At 43.5% G+C, this 23,324-nt stretch overlaps 1 protein-coding gene across 5 annotated transcripts; it reads right to left on the bottom strand.

The window, feature by feature from the left end:
• Window positions 1-1,362: 1,362 nt before the first annotated feature.
• LOC109891341 (transmembrane and coiled-coil domains protein 1) lies at window positions 1,363-20,691 on the bottom strand. Of its 5 annotated transcripts, XM_031825522.1 has the most exons (8): window positions 20,408-20,591; window positions 14,266-14,428; window positions 11,320-11,398; window positions 9,259-10,025; window positions 4,988-5,413; window positions 3,394-3,842; window positions 2,959-3,094; window positions 1,363-2,634 (listed from the first exon to the last, which is right to left on the bottom strand). In XM_031825522.1, the coding sequence occupies exons 4-8, from the start codon at window positions 9,838-9,840 to the stop codon at window positions 2,320-2,322; spliced, it is 1,908 nt and encodes a 635-aa protein (XP_031681382.1). In that variant the 5' UTR covers window positions 9,841-10,025; window positions 11,320-11,398; window positions 14,266-14,428; window positions 20,408-20,591; the 3' UTR covers window positions 1,363-2,319. The 5 variants fall into 5 exon arrangements, with proteins under 5 accessions (XP_031681382.1, XP_031681380.1, XP_031681381.1 ...); XM_031825520.1 differs by lacking the exon at window positions 14,266-14,428 and having other exon boundaries at window positions 9,193-10,025; window positions 20,408-20,691; XM_031825521.1 differs by lacking the exon at window positions 14,266-14,428 and having other exon boundaries at window positions 9,193-10,025; window positions 11,320-11,363; window positions 20,408-20,691.
• Between the last annotated feature and the right edge of the window lie 2,633 nt (window positions 20,692-23,324).

Raw genomic sequence — 23,324 nt, 5'->3', positions numbered from 1 at the left:
CTCACTGTCAAGTGTTTGTTTTCAGGAAACTTAACATGTGTAAATATTTACACGTGGTCTGCCACTGCGAGGACGATCAGCTGTCCGACCTGTAGCGCTGTCTTAGGCGTCTCACAGTACAGACATTGCAATTTATTGCCCTGGCCACATCTGCAGTCCTCAATCCTCCTTGCAGCATTTTTTATTTATTTATTTATTTTACCTTTATTTAACCAGGTAGGCAAGTTGAGAACAAGTTCTCATTTACAATTGCGACCTGGCCAAGATAAAGCAAAGCAGTTCGACAGATAAAACGACACAGAGTTACACATGGAGTAAAAACAAACATACAGTCATGCCTAAGGCACATTCACGCAGATGAGCAGGGACCCTGGGCATCTTTTTCAGTCTGTCGAAAGGCCTCTTTTTAGTGTCAAGTTTTCATAATTGTAAGCTGTTAGTGTCTTAACGACCGTTCCACATTCATGGGAAAGTGTTTAAACCCTTTACAATGATCTGTGACGGTATATGGATTTTTATGAATTATCTATGAAAGATGGGGCCCCCCCCCCCCCCGTTTCAGCATTGTAATGTGATAAAAGGCAACGGTGTGCCATATGAACACCTCAGAGCGGCAGGGTAGGCTGGAGTGTTTGTATTAATGTATCCCCCCTTCTAAAACAAGTTGCGTCCCTGTGATAATTCAATGCACCCACCTGGTGTCCCATGTCTAAATCTGTCCTTATAGGGCATAGGGGCCCACTTTCTTTTTGTTAAAAATGACAAACTTGTATCAGTGCAATCTTTAAATGCTTGTGGCAGTTGAAACAACTCTTGGGTGGCTGGAGAAATTAACCACTCAAATTGACTTGAGGCTGTAGTTCTACATTTCCAAAGATTGGAGTAAAACAAGCTTTCGAGTAGGCATTGTAAATAGCCTTAACTGAGTTACATTGGTGTACAGTAGTTGAAATAGGGGCATTTCAGTTCATGAGTCCAAAATTGGTATAGCCATTTAGACCTGTTCAGCAGAGGTAGCCTCTTCTACCAGGTGAATTGCATTACTAGTACATCCTGTTTGACATTTGATGCCAAAGTGGGTTCTCCCAGCCTTGGATTAGCACTGCACTATCCTTAATCTGAATGGTTATACAAGGTTGGTGTTCGCTCGATTCAGGATTAACGATACATTTGCCATGGGTTATTAGAAGTGTATGGGTCATAAGTGAAAAAAATGCACCTCTTCTCCACTTCAGCTTGTCCACAAGGGTGTGCAAGGACACATTGAGCTTAAACTGATCATACCAAATGTTCTGTGGGGTACTCCAACCATAGCCTTACCCATTGAGCACCTCGACAGTGCAATCATTTCCAATAGAATGCTGCATTTGCATTGCATTTATAAATAGTATGCATTAAATGGTAGGTGAATGTTGCACATCCAGATGCTGTATACCATTTTGGGCAGTGACACTTGGTGTGATCAAGGCGTTGGGGTGCTGCTGGTTCTTTTTTCCTTGGAAGTTTGATCAAATTCTCTAGTCAGCCAGGAGATCTATAAAACAGTGCTGTGAACCTCGATTTGAGAAAGGAAACAAACATCACCCAGTCATGGTTTGACTCAAGGACCAGTCCATCTTTCATTTTTTTTTTTAAATAAGTCCTATTTTATTGTCACTAATAGAAATGGTATGGAAGCACAGTCTGAGCATTTTTACAGCTCTTCAAGTATGTTCATCTCTGCAGGGGGCAGGACCAACAGGGCTGAGCATATTCCGACTTAGCGTCCTTATCCAATCAGGCCCATCATTGCGTTCAGCTTGTCCATATAAAACACACTGCTCGAGAACCCATCAATTGCTTGATCCAGAAAGATTTTGTCCACAACTGTGTACTGTAGTTAGTCTATCAATCCTCCCAGAAAGACAAGCAGACTGGGGTGATTGAGAAGAGAGACATCGGAGTAAGAGAAAGAGAAAAGGAATAGCAAAAGACGACACTAGCCATGTGGATCAGCAAAATGCCAGCTGTTCATTATCCAAATCCAGCCACGAGAAAGCCCTCAATCATCTGCATTAATGATAGCAATATCAAGAAACAAATTCAATACCACTTGAATCAATTCTAATGCAATAAACATCTTCCACCTGTAAACAAATTCACTCCTTGGAGAGAGAAAGGTATCCTGGCTCCTCCTCCTTTCCACTAAGCCACTACAGTTGCAGAGGCAATGCATGGGTTAGTTAGTCCCCTCTCGTCCCGCCAGGCCCTGCGTCACCATCCCTGATTGTTATGAGAGCCCCGCACCTCTGTTGTCGTTCATTGAGGCCCCCCTGCAGATCAACTCGGGGACAACAGGAAGCGGTCCAAGTACTGGGAGATGACCTCCCAGTTCCTCCAGAGGAAGGCGAGGAGGACAACAAGGAGCAGCGTTGAGAAGGTGCGGCTACGCGTCTTCATCAAGGGCACCACACAGTTTGCCACAGTGGAGACGAACACCAGGAGCACGGCCATGACGGCTAGCAGCACGTTGATGAGCTTGCCCAGCAAGGTGCGGGCCGTGGCGTTCTCCAGGCCTTCTAGCTGGACCACCTGCTGCTGCTGCTGCTGCAGCTCCATCTTGGAGATCCGCGTCTGGCATGCCTCCAACGCCTCCTACAGGGGGAGGGGAGAGACAGGATTATCAGACGGCCACACACTGTGGAATGTCAACAACACACTTCGTCACAAACATGGCTAGACATAACTACAGTACCACATACGGGGGGGGGGGGGCATTGAGAAGACCATGGATCACCATGGTGACATGGTACAGTAGACAACTACTGTACCATGTAGCATGATAATAATACAAAAAATGTCCCAGACTAAGAATACGCTTTGGGTTCACTGGAGACGCACTGTTGAGGCCCTTTGGAGCTAAAAGTCAAATATAATCATTCCATAATCCTTCTTTCAAGTACTGGAGAAACAACCTACCTGAATGTCTCTAGCTCTCTCGTAGGACTGATAGGCGATCTTCTCCTCCATGCTGGCCAGCTCCTGCTTCAGGTTGAGGATCTCATTTTGGTGGAGCTCTGTTAAGTCGTTGAGCTGCTCCTCCAGACGCTCACACCTAGAGACACACAGAGGTCAGGTACCGATCACACACGCTTCCTTTCATAAAGGTGGAGGAGATGTTCTGTTGCTGAGTGAGAATAATACATTCTTTTGAACGTAAAAAGTGTTTAATAACGAGACCGATTTGCAATTATGAGCGATTTGAGCAAGTGCTGAGTTCAGGGAGGGGTGGTAAATACATGCAGATTTCAGGTTATCACATAAGTATTAGTGACAGTCCGTGTCCTTTGTAAATGAGGACTCAGTAAAGTGTATGTAGTACCTGCGAGGTTGTGTGTGGCAGTGACTGGTTACCTGTATCTCTCCTCCTGCAGGGCCTGTATGATCATGGTGTAGTCTCTCTGGTAGTGACTCTTCAGGCTGTTGAACGACTCATCCAGCCGACCCTGGTTGTCCCGGAGCTCCTGAACCTCGTGGAGAAGCGTGTCCAAGCTCAATGACTGGCCGGGGTCCAGGGTGTTAAGACCCTTAGAGCTGGGCGGGCCCCCGGGGACGCTGTTGACCCCTGCCGAGCCAGAGCTGGCACTAGAGCAGTCATCCTCACTGCCGTACTTTGGGCTGGAAGCCCCCACCAGACCGTGACCATCCTCCTGGGGTTCGTCGAGGGAGTCCCTCAGGGACGAAATGTTGTCGGCGCTGCCAAACTTGTTGCGGATGAGGGAGGCGATCTCTCGGGGCTTGGACACCACAGCCCCAGCTGCAGAGTGAGTGGCGTGGGAGAAGCTGGAGAGGCCACCGGTCACCTGTAGGGAAGGACAGATAGATACTAACTGGGGTGGGACTAAAGTGTGAATTAAAGGAGATTTGACCACAGCATTGTTGAATACTTGTTCGTGATTGGCTAGAAGGGCTCTAGAATGGACATTAAAACCAGATAACATGTCCATTTGAAAATATAAAATCAGGACACCTTGCAATGATGAATTTCTCTAGTCCTTACGCAAGTGGCGCTATGCTGTCAAATCCTCCCATGTTTCTAGTTTTACCATCTGTTTTCAGCATCAGGTATTTCTTTATTTGAATATATGCAATCTCCTCGTAATTAACATTTCTAGCTATGCCAGGCACCATCAGCTCATTGTTATCTTAATGGATGTTGATAGAAAACAGCTTAAATAAATGCAAATGCAGCTACTTTCTTGTTATTCTGGCTGCAGAGGTCATGCCTGTGTTAGCCAGCGAGCATGGCAACAGACCATATAGAATGAACAACTGGGTTGAGTCCCTAGCATTTAAAAGATAAGTAAATAAACAAAAGGTATTTCTACCGGTAAATGTGTGCTTTAGTATCGTTTTCTTTGGAAACTGTGGTATAAGCGGGATAAACGCCTCTGTTATGTACATTACATTGGAAAAATTTACTCTGCAATGTCATCCATTATTTCCAAGATAATCTACAGAATGTCTGTGTTTATCCCTTACTTAATGGACAGGGACATAGATATACTAGATCTGGGTTCAAATATTTTTTAGCGATTCCTTTAGTCTGCCTGAAGTGCCAGATAGGCCAGGTATGATGTTTTGCAACTATTCTATTGGTTCCATTGTGCCAATCAAGCCCAGCTAAAGTGTTATAAATGATTTCAAATAATTTTGAAATTAAACAAGTAATTTTGAACCCAGGTCTGAGAGATACGTATTCTACATGTGTTCTATAGGACTCTGTTAGAAGCTGTGTACTGCTAACCACTCTGCAAAGAAGTCAAGGACAGGTGGCTAAGACCAGACAAATTGTACATTTGTGGTGGTACTACTCACATTAGCAGATGCAGTGGCGCACTACACTGGCAGGAATTAGTATGACAGTGGTGAAAAATACATGAGATGACTAACAAAACAGCTCACAGGGAAAGTAAATGTGATTAAAAATGTTCATAACAGCCCTGACCTTGGCGCCCACGTCTTTGAGGCCTTGGTGCATGTCTCGGAGCACGTCTTTGGGCTGACGGGGGATCCCGTTGTGCTCCACCTCTTTCAGCTTGCGCTGATAGCGCTCCAACTTCCTCTGCAGCTGCTGGATGGTCTGGGCTGATTTCTGGTTCTTCTTCTCAAACACCTGTTTAATGCGGGCACTCTGCTGCTTGTCTGCGTTGTTAGCTAGCTTCAGGTACTCTGCCACATTGTCGTCTCTGGCCCTCTGCTCCATTTTGATTTGCTCTGTGAGCTTGAGTATCTTCTGCTGCAGCTGGGCGATGGCCTGTTTTGTGCGCTGGGGGTCTGGGGTGCTGTCCACCGAGTCCAGCCCGTAGCTGTCGGCTCCATAGGAAATAGCGTTGGGCGATATGGCCGGGCCAGAGCCGTCCAGACGATCCAGCTGACCAAGGAAAGGGAGAGTAATGAGGAAGAGAAGATAAAGGGAAGATGGAAATCAGAGACTGACGTGTGAGATTGAGGGAGAGTGTAAAAATAACTAAATTGAACTGGAAGGGGAAGGCCTATTATATCAACAGGGGCAATATTGAGTTTCATCATTTCATAAACTATCATGATCATTCGGCTGCAAAACAGTTACCACAAGCTTCCTCCAGTTGCTATGGTCACTATTTGATGTGGTGAAGAAACTTGTCTTCATCCTACATCAGACCTTTATGTATATGAAACTATAGCACTAACATAATAAACCAGCCAATACCAACACCCTATAATCATAAGGTTACCTGTTACCTACCATTATACTCAGACTGGTTTCCTAGAATGTGTAAAACAGCTGGGCCATACCTTTCATATATGAACGCAGAGGAATCCATGTGTACAATCTGAGCAGTAATCCATCACAGGGATGCCATAAAGACTGTGTGCCACCTCATACATAACTCTGAAGAAGCTTAATGCTCAACCAGAAAAATTAAATGTTAGTGCCTTAAAGTATTCACACCCCGACAACTTATTCCACATTTTGTGTTACAGCCTACATTCAAAATGTATTAAATAAAAACAAATGTCTCACCTGTCTACACAAAATACCCCATTATTACAATGTGAAAACATCATTCATTTTTTGTAGAAGCACCTTTGGCGGAGATTACAGCTGAGAGTCTAAGAGCTGGGTAAATCTAAGAGCTTTACACACCTGGATTGTACAATATTTGCCAACTATGATTTTTTAAAATTATTTAAGCTCTCAAATTGATTGTTGCTAGACAGCCATTTTAAAGTCTTGTTATAGATTTTCAAGATCATTTATGTCAAAACTGTAACTAGGCCACCCAGGAACATTTAATGTCTTGGTAAGCAACTCCAGTGTATATTTGGTTATTGTCCTGCTGAAAGGTGAATTGTGTCTGTTTTCTGTGTCTGTTGGAAAGCAGACTGAACAAGGTTTCTAGAATTGTGCCTGTGCTTATAGCTGTATTCCGTTTATTTGTATCCTAAATAACTCCCTAGTTCTTACCGATAACAAGCATACCAATAACATGATGCAGCCACCACAAGGCTTGAAAATATGTCGAGTGGTACTCAGTGATGTGTTTGCCCCAAACATAACACTTTGTACTCATGACAAAAAGTTCATTTCTTTGCCACATGTTTTGCAATATTACTTAAGTGCTTTGTTGCAAACAGGATGCTTGTTTGGGCTTCCTTTTCACACTGTCATTTAGGTTAGTATTGTGGAGTAACTACAATGCTGTTGATCCATCCACAGTTCTCACATCACAACCATTAAAAACTCTGTTTCAAAATCACAATTGGCCTCATGGTGAAATCCTTGAGCAGTTCCCTTCCTCTCCGGCAACCGAGTTAGGAAGGACTCTGTATTTTTTTTGTAGTAACACCACCCAAAGCCTAATTAATAACTTCACCATGCTCAAAGGGATATTCAGCATCTGTTTGTTTTTTTAAAACATCTTCATTGACATTTTTAGTGAGGCATTGAAAAACCTGGTGTTTGAATCTGTGCTTGAAATTCACTAATCAATGAAGATAATTGTATGTATAGGGTACACCGATGCGGTTGTTATGAAAACAATAATGTTAACCACTTTTATTGAACACTGAATGAGTCCATGCAACTTATATGACTTGTTAAGCACATTTGTATTCCTAAACTTATTTAGGCTTGGCATAAAGGGTTTGAATACTTGTTGACAAGACATTTCAACTTTACATTTTTTATTAATTTCTAAAATGTTATACAAACAAAATTCCACTTTGACATTATGGGGTATTGTGTGTAGATCAGTGACACATTTAAATGTAATCATTTTTAAATGCAGGCTGTAACAAAATGTGGAAAAAGTAAAGGGGTGTGAATACTTTCTGAAGGCACTATGTTCTCAAATCAATTTGCTATAAACAGATTCTGGAACAGCAGTGTTAGAGGTCAGAAGAGAATTAACTTTGTGCAGAGAGGGATTCTGTGCTGTTCTTGGGAGTTGGGAAAGACGTAGGCCACCACAGTGGGGTTGCGAGTACATTCCCCTTTCCATCACTGTCCGCTCAGACAGCTTGTGTAAAAGAGGCAGTGGACAGGACAGTTGTTGCTCTTTCTAAGAATGACAGACTGTCGACTGAGTCCCTCAACCACAGACATGTCTCGATGCTAGTTAGACCCTAGTCCGATAGCTGCTCTTGTAAGGACAGTTCATTGCAGTACACACAGGGTGATCACTGTCTGTTGGTGCAACAGACAACTTAGCCTTATCCATCTAACAGTCAGATTCATATCAAAAGGCTTGGTGGTGTCATCAAGCATTGTGAGATCACTGCCAGGGATATGCACTGTGCTTGATTGGTATACCTCAGACACAATGAGGCGCCAGCTTTACTAGTTGTCTAGAAGTTCAACGCTCAATTTTAACAATGTAAAGGATTTGATCATTTACCTGCTACAAGTCAGTATTCAATCAGTGTACTACACATTTCAGTGGATTTGAGAAATTCCAGTGAGGAACATTTTAGATCTTGGGGGCTATAGAACAGTGTCAATGATGTAAAGTTTGAGCTCGTTTTGGCCTGCAAGGCAAGTGTTCTCTGGCTGACCTGAAGTACACTTAGAGGCAGCCACAGGCCACAGCTAAATATAGAAAAGCTTAGAGCACAGTCACCTACGCACACACACAATATTTCTCTCTGACCTATCAGCACTGACAGCTCCTTTCACTCCTTCATCAAAGAACATCCAGAGGATGGCAAACCAGTTGGCCGAAATCTGACCAATTTAATCTAACAGCACAAGAAGTCATGAATCTTCTGTTTCTCTAGTAGTAGCAGCTTCTTAAATTTACACTACCGTTCAAAAGTTCGGGGTCACTTAGAAATGTCCTTGTTTTTGAAAGAAAAGCAATTTCTTTTGTCCATTTAAAATATCAAATTGATCAGAAATACTATGTAGACATACTGCATGACTATTGTAGCTGGAAACGGCAGATTTTTTATGGAATATCACATAGTCGTACAGAGGCCCATTATCAGCAACCATCACTCCTGTGATCCAATGCCACGTTGTGTTAGCTAATCCAAGTTTATCATTGATCATTAGAAAACCCTTTTGCATTGATGTTATTAGCACAGCTGAAAACTGTTGTTCTGATTAAAGAAGTAATAAAACTGGCCTTCTTTAGACTAGTTGAATATCTGGAGCATCAGCATGTGTGGGTTCGATTACAGGCTCAAAATGGCCAGAAACAAATAACTTTCTTCTGAAACACAGTCAATTCTTGTTCTGTGAAATGAAGGCTATTCCATGCGAGAAATTGCCAAGAAACTGAAGATCTCGTACAACGCTGTGTACTACTCCCTTCACAGAACAGCGCAAACGGTCTCTAGCCAGAATAGAAAGAGTGTGAAGCCCTGGTGCATAACTGAGCAAGAGGACAAGTACATTAGTGTCTAGTTAGAGAAACAGATGCCTCACAAGTCCTCAACTGGCAGCTTTATTAAATAGTACCCGCAAAACACCAGTCTCAACGTCAACAGTGAAGAGGCGACTCCGGGATGCTGGCCTTCTAGTGACCCCAAACTTTTGAACTAGTGTAGGACAAAAAGCTTTGCAGTGGCTTGTGAGTAGGTCCCCTAGTTTAATCTTACACAGTCAGTCTACTCAGTGGAGTGGTACCCGGATGTGAGCAGCATGTCGGTTGGGGTTAAACTCACCTGGTCAGGCTCCTCAGTGGAGTGGTACCCGGATGTGAGCAGCATGTCGGTTGGGGTTAAACTCACCTGGTCAGGCTCCTCAGTGGAGTGGTACCCAGATGTGAGCAGCATGTCGGCCAGGGTGGGGCTGGTGAGCGTGTCCGTGGTGGAGGAGGAGCGCGGGCGGCCATCCTGCAGCAGCATCACCTCCTGGGTACTCCTCCGGTGGATCTGGGGGCTGCCTTTCTGGGGGGGGTCCCCAGTCCCCCCAGTCTTGCTGCGGCGGCTCTGCAGGCTGGTCCCTCGCTTTATCATTGGGGGCGCGCTTCTGATCTGCTGCAGAACGCGGCTCAGAGCTGCAGGGTGAGTGGAGGAAGTAGCGTGGGGGTCAGAGTCCGGACCGGGGGCGGGAAAGTCCCCAACCTCTGTACCCCCACCGTCCGGGGGCTCAGGGGCAGGCCCACCCATAGAGACGGAGGTGGCGGCGTCGTGCGGGGAGACGGACGAGCGGCGGCGCTGCGGCTGGAAGAGCTGCTTCAGGCCGTGGCCCAGCGCGCCCATGTTTTCCAGTGCATTATGGGTGATTTTGGACAGGCCGTGCTCTGACTCAGACGCCCTTCGGCCCACCTCCGGCTCCTCAGGACTCTGCTCACTGCTAGCCTGATCCATCAGGGGGCGCCAGGCTGACGCTCAGCCACAGTGTCACACGGCCAACACTGGGGGTGCGAGGGTCTAGCTACGTCCCGACGCCACACCCCCTCTCAGAGGCAGCTTCAAAGCCGGGAAGCAGGGGGGATGGCACTGGGCCCTGTGCACATGCATGCATCTGCGGACTGGCTCAAAGTCATGCTCGTCTAACACAAGAAGGAAAATAAAATGGATTATGACATGCAGCAGTGAGTGGACGGGACAAAAAAAGTAGCAGAATTAAAACTGATTACACAAAGGAGCAGACAGTCGTACTAGGGTCGGCTTTGAGACTTGAGTTATTAGTTGAGTCAAATTGTTCGTTTTTTTATGTCCAAATATTCTTAATGGCAATTAATAGTAAATGTTCTCAGAGAAATCCATATAAGCCAAATAATGTCTGATATGTCTAAACCCACTTCCAAAATAAATCTACTGCACAAGCCTAATCTACAGCAATTTTTTATTTATTTTTATTTTACCTTTATTTAACCAGGTAGGCAAGTTGAGAACAAGTTCTCATTTACAATTGCGACCTGGCCAAGATAAAGCAAAGCAGTTCGACAGATAAAACGACACAGAGTTACACATGGAGTAAAAACAAACATACAGTCAATAATGCAGTATAAACAAGTCTATATACAATGTGAGCAAATGAGGTGAGAAGGGAGGTAAAGGCAAAAAAAGGCCATGATGGCAAAGTAAATACAATATAGCAAGTAAAATAAAATGATGGGTGTCACGCTAAACATTTTTTAATATAATTTTTTAAATATTTTTAATTACATTTCTGAAATGGGGTTCATTGTACAGTTTCCATAGATACACTAAAGTGCCACAGTGACCTTTTAGAGGACAGAAGCGTGTCACAGGACCTGGGTTAACTAGCCTAATCTTTGTGGTTCCCTGGTCAGGCAGAGGCAAACAAACATTGCCTTAATTATTCACTCAGACAGTAGGCCTAAGTGACACTCAGACCATCCTTTTACATTGTCGCCTAATATAAGACACAGCATTTCAGAAACAATTTCTTTACCAAATGGGTGAAAGAAACCATATATCCTTTTAGGATTTCAAATTAGTTTAAAATTATTGTAGCTAAATAATATGGAAAGGATGGTGAGTGAGCACTAAAATATTAATTCATATAGTTTTATCAGGTGGTCTTATCTGCCAGAGGCACCCAGAGTTGCACCATGTTCTCCCTGTAGAGAGCTTTGGCCTCAGAATCAAACATACGAGTTAGCGGGGCTGTCTATGGCTAATCTACAGTGTCTGAGAGCTGAGTTCATGGAGAGCACATTATATAAAGACTATCTTTCACTTATCAACAGCATAGAAAGATTGAAAGAGAGAGGGACATAAAGGGAGGGAGAGAGATATGGAGGATGAAAGTGAGAGGGAAAAGGAGAAACAGTTGGCAAGAAAGAGAGGAGAAATGGAGCGAGAAAAAAAGCTTACCATCCGTCCAGCTTCTCTTCTGACTCACAGCTCAGGGTTGGCTGCTGCGGAGGAGGTGGTCAACATGAGAGGAAAATCACTATCAAATTGGAACAAACGAAGAGATAGAGATACAAATAAATTATGCTGGTATGGCAGCACACTGACTCACGCTCAAATCAGCCATGTATAAACTGCACTCAGTGTGTGCACAAACACACACTGAGGCTATTCAGTTACTTCTAAAATGTATTCTAGAAGGAGGAGCAGTCCTCATCTTCACTGCCCAGTGCACACTCAAAATGTGAAACTATGACATGAAGATGTGTGGAACACCTAACAGTGATGACTCCATCCAGATTACTCAGAGAGCAGAGCAGTAGAAGTCTCTGATACATTGATGCATCATGAGTGGTACAGTAAATAACGTAAGTAAATGAGGGACACAAAGCTTGAGAGACACTGACTAGCAGACATTGTCAATAACCTAATAGTGTCTTTCATGTAGTGAGCTAAGAGCCTGTTGCTTAGAGTCACTGGCAGCATCCCAAATGACACCCTATTCCTTACAATAGTGCACTACCGTTTCCAGCATTTGGGCTCTGGTCAAAAGTAGTGCACTATATAGGAAATTAGGCTGCTGTTTGGCACACACACACACACAGTGCCCGTCAGTGCACCTCAACCCCACCAATTACTGGCCTATGTGGCAGCATTTTCCTAATCAGCACAAAACTAAGAAAGGTGAAAAATTCAGTCACCACCAGTTTACTGGCACCACTGACAACCCCCTACCCACACAAGCCCCCCTACCGCCCCTACTCACTCTGAAATGATGATACACCTGTATTTCCCTCACATTAGGAGGTTGTGCTATGCAGGAACAGCATAGAGAAAACACTACTAGCATGGAGGGAAAGTATCCCAAATGGATAGGAGAGATTCTCAAATGAAGCAAAGTCCCCTTCCTCATAACTATAACACTAACCCTGTAACATTAACCCAACACTGGTGTACCACTATGGCTAATCTCACCCACAGAGAGAAACTATTCAAACCCTTGCTCTAACTAACAACTGACCTAAAACAAAGTGTCAACAACAGTCATATCAGCATCCTCCTCGTCTGTCACTGAACGTCCCCTAATGTGTTTGCCCTTTCCCCTCCTCCTCATTTCACCCCATGTTCGACTTATTGCAATCCAGACTGAAAGGTATGGCCATCTATAGGATATGTGCAGGCCCGATTTCAATGAGGGGACGCTGTGGCCAACAGTTGAGCAGATACACAGTGACATCCATGTGGCACACACAGTGACATCCATGTGGCACACACAGTGACATCCATGTGGCACACACAGTGGCATCCATGTGGCATCCATGTGGCACACACAGTGACATCCACGTGGCACACACAGTGACATCCACGTGGCACACACAGTGACATCCATGTGGCACACACAGTGACATCCATGTGGCACACACAGTGACATCCATGTGGCACACACAGTGACATCCATGTGGCACACACAGTGACATCCATGTGGCACACACAGTGACATCCATGTGGCACACACAGTGACATCCATGTGGCACACACAGTGACATCCATGTGGCACACACACAGTGACATCCATGTGGCACACACACAGAGACATCCATGTGGCACACACAGTGACATCCATGTGGCACACACAGTGACATCCATGTGGCACACACACAGAGACGTGTATGTTCCATTGTGTCCTGAAGGTAATACAGAGCGATAAGTGAGTCTAACGGTGTTGTTCATACATTATTAAGCAGACAAACATAGGAGTGACTCAGCACAGATATTGTGTGTCACTGTCAACAAGCAGGCACATCCAACATATCCAAAAACACTATAGATAATACACAAGCAGAAAGGCTAATGGAACACAAGGCCTAATGCTATAATATCAGACTACCTACCACCACAGATGCAGTCCAACATGCACATCCACAGCTAAGTACATAGATGTGCATAGTAGCAAACATTCACAGTGACACACACACACACACCATGACACTATTACACACCATGACACCCAGTCTCTCTTCCTCCTCTAGTCCGCTACATTTTCTGACTTAAGAGGGTTGGCCAACACTCGCTTATCACTCTCCCCCGCCGCCTCGAGCATTCAGCCTTCCAAGGTCACACCAGTGTGCGTATGTCTACAGTCTATACTGCCTGTGCCTACATAGATAAGATACTGCATGCAAATGTATCTACCACATCTGTACTTGTGTCCATTCACTGTAACAGTCTACTTTCACACGGCATCTACAGCAAGATGACAACATCTTAAAGATTGAATCCGCAATAGGGGGGAAAGCGCCCCTGTCCGCCCCAGCACCTCTTATTATTTTGTGGACCTAAATGGAGGCGAGATGCTTCGAGCAACACAGTACATATTCTGCTATTCTATCGCGTATGCAATGTCGTCAGAGGGTAAAAAACAGAGTTTGTTGTTTGCAGTAACTTCTTTGTTGTTGTAATATCCCAAAAGGACATGGCAGTTTCACCATTAAGGATTCCAGCTTTAAAGGGGAAGGGAAACACTAGGCTTTACACCTGTTTAGTGTTAGTGGATTGAATACAACTTGTTGCATTGCTATATGTCCTAAAAAGTGTTTCCATTCCCCTTCAATGTGCTGTGTCAGCCTGCTGATTATTGATCTTCTGATCTATTTTTTCCACTGTTCATCTACCATAAGCTATTCTTCATTCTGATGAAAGTCAACATGGCTGAAACATTAATGCCACTTTCAACAATGTTAGGATCAACAAAAAAATTTAACTCAGGAGCTGCCTTCTTTCCTCATCTACCATAAGGCAAAGAAATTCCCTCCTTTTGGACAAGATTTAGGCAAAATGATATGCAGTACAATAGCCAGTTGACTCTTTCCTAAAGCAAATAGTTTGGCGAGCTACTGGGACACATGCCTTTACGTTCCAGTCATCGGCAGGCCTATTAGGATTTCTCTGCATAAGAAAAGGCTAAATATTCCAGGGAAGTTTTCAAAACCGCTCTTTCCAAAATAAAAGACGTGGGATGTCCTTTCCTCTTCAGTCAACGGTATCCAGTGATGTTTAGGAATATCACATGCTGCAATGGAAAGAGTGGAGAAATGTCAGGTTTCCAAAATCACCAGGGGTATAAAGATAAACATTTACCATTAAGACCATGGTTTGTCCATTGACTTTAGATGATCTGACTGGTAAATGTGATCTTTATGCTTTTGACAAACTCACCGCAGTTCAACACTGTACTTTCAGACTCAACTCAAATACATGCGATTCGCTCATTTAATGTGTGGTTTATCAAGACTCAATACAGTATGCGCTCCAGATTCAATAAGCTATTACACTGTATATCATTCTGGCTAATCCAGTGAGCTGTCATGAAAACTAGGACCAAACAGGTGCAAACTCTGACCTCGGACAAGCAAACTATTGCCAACAGTCTCCTCTGAGTAGCTTACAGAGCCTTCAGAAAGTATTCATACTCAATACATTTCAGCTTTTGATTCGTAATTAAAGTGTACACATTTTGAAAAACAATTCCACTTTGACATTATGGGGTATTGTGTATAGGCCAGTGACACAAAATCTAAATTGAATCCATTTTTTAAAATCAGGCTGTAACAACAAAAATTTGGAAAAGGTCAAGGTGTGTGAATACTTTCTAAAGGCACTGTATGTCTGGGAGCGTGATATTTCTTAGCTAATCAAGATCACTTTATTGGTCAATTGCGCATAAGGTAAACGAAATGTGACTTCCGCTTTTAACCCAACCCCATGTGAAAGACACACATACACTGGTTTCGGGAGATCCAGGGAGCTGCCGCGCCCGGGGAGGAATCGTTGTGTAACTAGCTAACGTTAGTTAGAGTGATGTGACGGATAGATTTTCCAAAATGTGTGGGGTGCGTTTGTTTTTACAATAGGAGGCAGTTGACTTCGAGCCTAACAGAGCTGTTAGCTCAATTAATCTGATAAACATTAAATCAGACATACATGTATATATATAATGACAACAATACTGAATAGACACTTATTTTAACATAATACATCAATAAAATCTATTTAGTCTCAAATAAATAATGAAACATGTTCAATTTGGTTTATGTAATGCAAAAACAAAGTGTTGGAGAAGAAAGTAAAAGTGCAATATGTGCCATTTAAAAACACCTAACGTTTAAGTTCCTTGCTCAGAACATGAGAACAAATGAAAGTTGGTGGTTCCTTTTAAAATGAGTCTTGAATATTCCCAGGTAAGAAGTTTTAGGTTGTAGTTATTATAGGACTCTCTCTCTATACCATTAGTATTTCATATACCTTTGACTGTTGGATATTCTTATAGGCACTATAGTATTGCCAGCCTAATCTCAGGAGTTGATAGGCTTGAAGTCATAAAACAGCACAATGCTTGAAGCACATCAAAGACCTGCTGGCAAATGTAGGAAAGTGCTGTTTGAATGAATGCTTACGAGCCTGCTGCTACCTACCACCGCTCAGTCAGACTGCTCTATCAAATATCAAATCGTAGACTTAATTATAATATAACACACAGAAATACCAGCCCTAGGTCATTAATATGGTCAAATATAGAAACTATCATTTTGAAAACAAAACGTTTATTCTTTCAGTGAAATACAGAACCGTTCCATATTTTATCTAACGGGTTGCATCCCTTAGTCTTAATATTGCTGTTATACATTGCACAACCTTCAACGTTATGTCATAATTATGTACAATTCCGGCAAATGAATTACGGTCTTTGTTAGGATGAAATGGTCTTCACATAGTTCGCTAGGAGCCAGGCAGCCCAAACTGCTGCATATACCCTGACTTAGCTTTTTTTTTTTTACCTTTATTTTACTAGGCAAGTCAGTTAAGAACAAATTCTTATTTTCAATGACGGCCTAGGAACAGTGGGTTAACTGCCTGTTGAGGGGCAGAATGACAGATTTGTACCTTGTCAGCTCGGTGGTTTGAACTTGCAACCTTCCGGTTACTAGTCCAACACTCTAACCACTAGGCTACCCTGCCACCCCTGCTTGCACAGCACGCAAGAGAAGACACAATTTCCCTAACTGAAAGAAATTAATGTTAGCAGGCAATATTAACTAAATATGCAGGTTTAAAAATATATACTTGTGTATTGATTTTTTTTAAAGGCGTTGATGTTTATGGTTAGGTACACATTGGTGCAACGACAGTGCTTTTTTCACAAATGCGCTTGTTAAATCATCACCCGTTTGGCAAAGTAGGCTATGATTCAATTATAAATTAACAGGCACCGCATCGATTGTATGCAACGTAGGACAAGCTAGATAAACTCGTAATTTCCTCAACCATGTGTAGTTAAAAAAAACTTCTTAAGGCTAGGGGGCAGTATTTTGACGTCCGGATGAAAAGCGTGCTCAAAGTAAAGTGCCTGCTACTCAAGCCCAGAAGCTAGGATTTGCATATTATTAGTAGATTTGGATAGAAAACACTGAAGTTTCTAAAACTGTTTGAATAATGTCTGAGTATAACAGAACTGATTTGGCAGGCGAAACCCCGAGCACAATCCATCCAGGGAATGTCAATGTGTTTTCTATGGGAAGCTCTTTTTAATAGGAATTTGCTTGCAGTTCCTATGGCTTCCACTAGATATCAACAGTCTTTAGAAATTGGTTGATGTTTTTCTTTTGAGAAATTAAGAAGTAGTCCTGTTATTTCCATGTGTCACTCAGAGGGACTCAAGTCTTTTGGTGCGCGCGGGCCTGGAACGTGCTTCACTTTGTTTTCGTCCGGTATTGAACACAGTTTATCCAGTCTTAAAAATTGTATTGATTATTTACATTTTAGGATATCTAAGGTTGGATTAGGAAAGTTGTTTGAAATGTTTGGACCAAGTTTACAGGTAACTTAGATACTTTGTAGGCATGTTGGGCGAGTTGAAACAGAGTTGGGCGAGTTGAAATGCTTGCTAGCACCTTACCGTGGCTCCTTGCTGCACTCGCATAACAGGTAGTCAGCCTGCTTCGCAGTCTCCTCGTGGAGTGCAATATAAATCGGCCATGATCGGTATCCAAAAATGCAGATTACCGATTGTTATGAAAACTTGAAGTCGGCCCTAATTAAAATCGGCCATTCCGATTAAATCGGTCGACCTCTAGTAAGAATGCTATTCATCGACTACAGCTCAGCCTTCAACACCCTAGTGTCCTCCAAGCTCGTCACTAAGCTCAGGGACTCGGGTATGAACCCCTCCCCGTGCAACTGGATCCTGAACTCCCAACACCAAATGGTGAAGTTAGGCAACAAGACCTCCCCCACGCTGACCCTCAACACAGGGGCCCACAGGGGTGTGCTCAGCCCGCTCCTGTACTCCCTGTTCACCCATGACTGTATGTCCATGCACGTCTCCAACTCAAATTATCACGTTTGCTGATGACAACAGTGGTAGGCCTGATTACCAACAACGATGAGACTAGAAGGCGGAGACAGTACAGGTGCATCCAAGCTGGGACCGAGAGACTGAGAAACAGCTTTCATCTCCAGGCCATCAGACTGTTAAACAGTCACCACTAGCCGGCCTCCGCTCACTACCTTAGAGACTGCTGCTCTATATACATAGTCATTGAACACTGGACAATAAATGTTTAGATACTCTTTAACCAACTTTAAAATGTACAGTGCCTTCGGAAAGTATCAGGCCCCTTGACTTTTTTCACATTTAGTTAGTTTACTGTTTTAGTCTAGAATGGATTAAATAAATACATTCTCAATCTACACACAATACCCCACCCATAATGACAAAGCAAAAACAGATTTAGACATTTTTGCAAATTTTTTACAAAATAAAAAACAGAAATACCTTATTTACATTCAGACCCTTTGTTATGAGACCCGAAATTGAGCTCAGGTGCATCCTGTTTCCATTGATCATCCTTGATGTTTCTACAACTTGATTGGGGTCCACCTGTGGTAAATTCAATTGATTGGACATGATTTGGAAAGGCACACACCTATATTTTCCGGGATCTGACATTGCTCCTTCTGATATTTCTGCATTATATGTGTATAGTTTATTTTATTATTGCTAGGTATTACTGCACTGTTGGATCTAGAAACAAGTATTTTGCTGCACCTGCAATAACATAAACAAAACTGTGTATGCGACCAATAAAACTTTCATTTGATTTAAGCTCCTTTATTGTTCAATGCAGACATGCCATTCCATAATGGCTGCTGTGGCTACTGATAGCTAGCATGATGACAAAAATACCAGTTTTCTGGGAAAACAAGCAGTACTTCAATATTTTTGATGCAGCTGGGTGGATAAAGGTCATATTTGGAGTAGTGGCATATCCCATCCATGCATTGAGGTATGTTTTCAGACCCATATCTCACGCCGGCTCCATGGTGTCTTAAAGTAACCACGATTGCGTTCTGAACCCAGTGTAACTCAGCGTAAAGGTAAGCTCGGTATCTTTTGGCAAGCATTGAAAATAAGTTGTGCAGCTATCAGTAGTCAGTGGCCAAACAAAACCACCATCAATATCACAATGAGGCCGCTAACGTAAACTCACGTAAACTCGTACATCGCCTTGGTCCGTACAATTGCCCTTATTTTAGCGCCCCCAAAACGTAATACTTCCAGATCAACTGTAATGTCAATACCATTGTAAAGTACAATTTCTCCCCTTTCCAACAGAATCAATTACATGACCTAAACACTGCCCGTTTCGGCATAATTCAAGCAGGCAATGAGCCCCGTCAGGCCTTTTTAAAAATGGCGGGTGGGGAAGCGAAACTAATGCGTGATAGTGAGACGGAGAGATGTGTGGGAAAATTGCTTTTTTTCACTCGATCTGTCCAACTTATCGCCTCTAAAATGTCAATAAAACACTATAAAGAGTTTATATAATGTGTCATTACACACCTATTTGAAGGTTTGTCGAATTTGAATCAGGTTTTTAGGGCTGTGCTAAAGTGATCTTAGAAATAAACAGCGGCTTTGAGAATGATGATTGCATGCAATGATGAAAATACTGTCCATTTCTTGTTTTTAAAGGATGAGAGTAGTGCTACACCTGGTGGAGAGAGATTGTAAGACAGAAATAGTTGCTTTATGAGTGCTGAACGTTAAGACATGACACATCCCGATGTAACTGAGGGTCCGTTTTTTAAACTTTTCTCCAATACTATAGAGCCATTACCATGTCGATCAACGCTTGAATAGAAAACTAGTTCACACCCCCGATTTTGACGTCAACATAGTCCCATTGGTTTTCTTTGTAGCCTCGTTTGAATGTTGCGGTTGCGCACATTTGTACGGAATGGGGTGAGTTTACGTTAGCTGGCTGGTTAGTTAGCATGTGTGGATTTGAATCGCCAATGTTACATCCACTAGCACTACTGCGTACAGGCCAAATTAAAATGAAAACCCGACAATTGACAAACAGCATGAAAAAATGAACAACTCCTTTTTGTCTGTTGCATATTGTGCATGGCTAATGATCTCACAGACATGCTGAAAACATTGACCAACCTGGTGTGTGTGTACGCTGTAGTTTTTGACAGTGGATTTACACCGCAGCACATCCCGACGATGCGCCACCGGCTGAGTGGCTTTCGTGTTACTCCCTACCTGGCAGACCCTCACACTACACACTTTAGTTTAATGACAATGTAGGTAACATGTGCTCACTGGAAATGTGATCATGGAGGGGGTGATCACATTTGAATGCTGTATGACACACCCAAGCAAGCCGTGTAGCTAGCTAGCCATCCCATGCCCAGACAGTAAAGTAATCGTAAATTGCTTGCACTCAGACAGCAACACTAACAAGCTACAGGCTATCTGGCTTAGCTAATGCTAGCGAGATAGAACAGGTTGGTTGGGGTTAACGTTAGCCAGCGAACATTAGCTAGCTACCACATCGAGCTAGCATCAGGTTGAACACAAGTTCATAAACAATACCTCTTTAGGAAATATACTACCAACATAGACGTTCTTCACACCACAATGACACTACAGTTCGTAAATCAAACTATATGATATATTGTGCATTTACAGGCTGCAACTTACATAGGCGCTGAGAGGATTGTGCTGATGATGCCAGTTCATTTCTCCGGATGGAACAGCATTGCCACGATGACGTCAAAGAGCGTGTTCAAGAAATCTTCTTCGGACAACAACCCCAAAAAGTGGATTGCCGCCACAAACTGGATGGGGTTGAAAAAACAAGGTAAAAAGAAAATCCCCCCCCCCCAAAAAAATAGTACCTTGACAAAATCAAAAAGCCCACTTCTTCCTTAAAATGGTTTGGCTTGTGACACTACTCCATGCAACTCTTCCGCCAAGAAGTACAAACATCTTAATGATTTTTTGTTGTTGTTGGCAAATCCATTAAGAACAAATTATTATTTACAATGACGGCCAAACTCGACCCACGCTGGGCCAATTGTGCCCCGCCCTATGGGACTACCAATCACGGCCGGTCGTGATACAGCCTGGAATCAAACCAGGGTGTCTGTAGTGACGCCTCGAGCACTGAGATGCAATGTTAGACCGCTGCGCCACTGGAAAGCCTGACAAGTCTGTCTCTCGTGATCTTCACAGCGTTCACTTGACACAGCACTCTCTACATTAGTTTGGATATTTCAAATGGATTCTTCAAGATTGGTAATGCATCAACTGCTTCTCATTAACAAACTGTACTCCCACAAGGTAAAAAGGGACATTGTCAACACTGAACACTACTTTCCTCCAGTTAAAATAATGGTCATAATGCCAACCCAGAGATTGTGATAGTGGGGCACTTATCTACAGTAGGATATATAAACAGGTGCATTATAAGTGTTTAATTAGGATGTCGTGACCTGTAACACCTGAGTAAATTATTATGCTTGCATTTTTACCAAACTCCGACGTGAGTTATTCACATATACATAATTACATGGTGTCAGAGAAATGAACCCAAAGAGGATAAAGTATATGGACAATGTAATCACTGCCGGATAAATGCAAACAAGTGGAACAAATGAGCGAGGATGAAGAGCCTGCAATGTCTCAGTCAAATTCAGGTGCCTATCTTCTCGGGGGACTGTGGTCTAAATACCTAACAGCACTTTCTGCTCCACCCATTTCATTGGTCCCAAGAAATACATTGTAAGCCTATACATGACTTATTATTATAATAGAGGGAACTACTCCAGGCCAGCATCCCAGAGTTGCCTTTTCACTGTTGACGTTGAGACTCGTGTCTTGCGGATACTATTTAATGATGCTGCCAGTTGAGGACTTGTGAGGTCTAGTTTGAGAAACAGACACAATCTAATGTACTTGTTCTCTTGCTTAGTTGTGCACCGGGGCCTCCCACTCTTTCTTTTCTGGTTAGAGACAGTTTGCACTGTAATGTGAAGGGAGTAGTACACGGCGTTGTACCAAATGGCAATTTCTCGCATGGAATAGCCTTCATTTCTCAAAACAAGAATAGACTGATGAGTTTCTGAAGAAAGTTCTTAATTTATTATATATACACTGCTCAAAAAAATAAAGGGAACACTAAAATAACACATCCTAGATCTGAATGAATGAAATATTCTTAAATACTTTTTTCTTTACATAGTTGAATGTGCTGACAACAAAATCACACAAAAATGATCAATGGAAATCAAATTTATCAACCCATGGAGGTCTGGATTTGGAGTCACACTCAAAATTAAAGTGGAAAACCACACTACAGGCTGATCCAACTTTGATGTAATGGCCTTAAAACAAGTCATAAATGAAGCTCAGTAGTGTGTGTGGCCTCCACGTGCCTGTATTTTTTATTTATTTTACCTTTATTTAACCAGGCAAGTCAGTTAAGAACAAATTCTTATTTGCAATGACGGCCTAGGAACAGTGGGTTAACTGCCTGTTCAGGGGCAGAACGACAGATTTGTACCTTGTCAGCTCGGGGGTTTGAACTTGCAACCTTCCGGCTATAAGTCCAATGCTCTAACCACTAGGCTACCCTGCCGTATGAGCTCCGGGCACCACTGGGCATGCTCCTGATGAGGTGGCGGATGGTCTCCTGAGGGATCTCCTCCCAGACCTGGACTAAAGCATACGCCAACTCCTGGACAGTCTGTGGTGCAACGTGGCGTTGGTGGATGGAGCGAGACATGATGTCCCAGATGTGCTCAATTGGATTCAGGTCTGGGGAACGGGCGGGCCAGTCCATAGCATCAATGCCTTCCTCTTGCAGGAACTGCTGACACACTCCAGCCACATGAGGTCTAGCATTGTCTTACATTAGGAGGAACACAGGGCCACCCGCACCAGCATATGGTCTCACCAATGGTCTGAGGATCTCATCTCGGTACCTAATGGCAGTCAGGCTACCTCTGGTGAGCACATGGAGGGCTGTGCGGCCCCCCAAAGAAATGCCATCCCCCACCATGACTGACCCACCACCAAACCGGTCATGCTGGAGGGTGTTGCAGGCAGCAGAACGTTCTCCATGGTGTCTCCAGACTGTCACATGTGCTCAGTGTGAACCTGCTTTCATCTGTGAAGAGCACAGGTCGCCAGTGACGAATTTGCCAATCTTGGTGTTCTCTGGCAAATGCCAAACATCCTGCACGATGTTGGGCTGTAAGCACAACCCCCACCTGTGGATGTCGGCCCTCATACCACCCTCATGGAGTCTGTTTCTGACCGTTTGAGCAGACACATGCACATTTGTGGCCTGCTGGAGGCCACAAATGCAGGGCTCTGGCAGTGCTTCTCCTGCTCCTCCTTGCAAAAAGGCAGAGGTAGCAGTCCTGCTGCTGGGCTGTTGCCCTCCTACGGCTTCCTCCACGTCTCCTGATGTACTGGCCTGTCTCCTGGTAGCGCCTCCATGCTCTGGACACTACACGGACAGACACAGCAAACCTTCTTGCCACAACTCGCATTGATGTTCCATCCTGGATGAGCTGCACTACCTGAGCCACTTGTGTGGGTTGTAGACTCC

This window comes from Oncorhynchus kisutch, linkage group LG5 (assembly GCF_002021735.2).
Source record: "Oncorhynchus kisutch isolate 150728-3 linkage group LG5, Okis_V2, whole genome shotgun sequence".
Lineage (NCBI taxonomy): Eukaryota > Metazoa > Chordata > Actinopteri > Salmoniformes > Salmonidae > Oncorhynchus > Oncorhynchus kisutch.
This window is presented reverse-complemented; position numbering and strand designations above follow the sequence as displayed.

Bases quoted from the DNA above. Each gene is read 5' to 3' on its own strand.
- LOC109891341 (XM_031825520.1), bottom strand. From the start codon at position 9,840: ATGGATCAGGCTAGCAGTGAGCAGAGTCCTGAGGAGCCGGAGGTGGGC. The intron at 3,843-4,987 runs GTCAGGGCTGTT...CCTTCCCTACAG, and splicing joins TCAAAGACGTGGGCGCCAAG to GTGACCGGTGGCCTCTCCAG. The intron at 3,095-3,393 runs GTAACCAGTCAC...GTGTGTCTCTAG, and splicing joins CTGCAGGAGGAGAGATACAG to GTGTGAGCGTCTGGAGGAGC.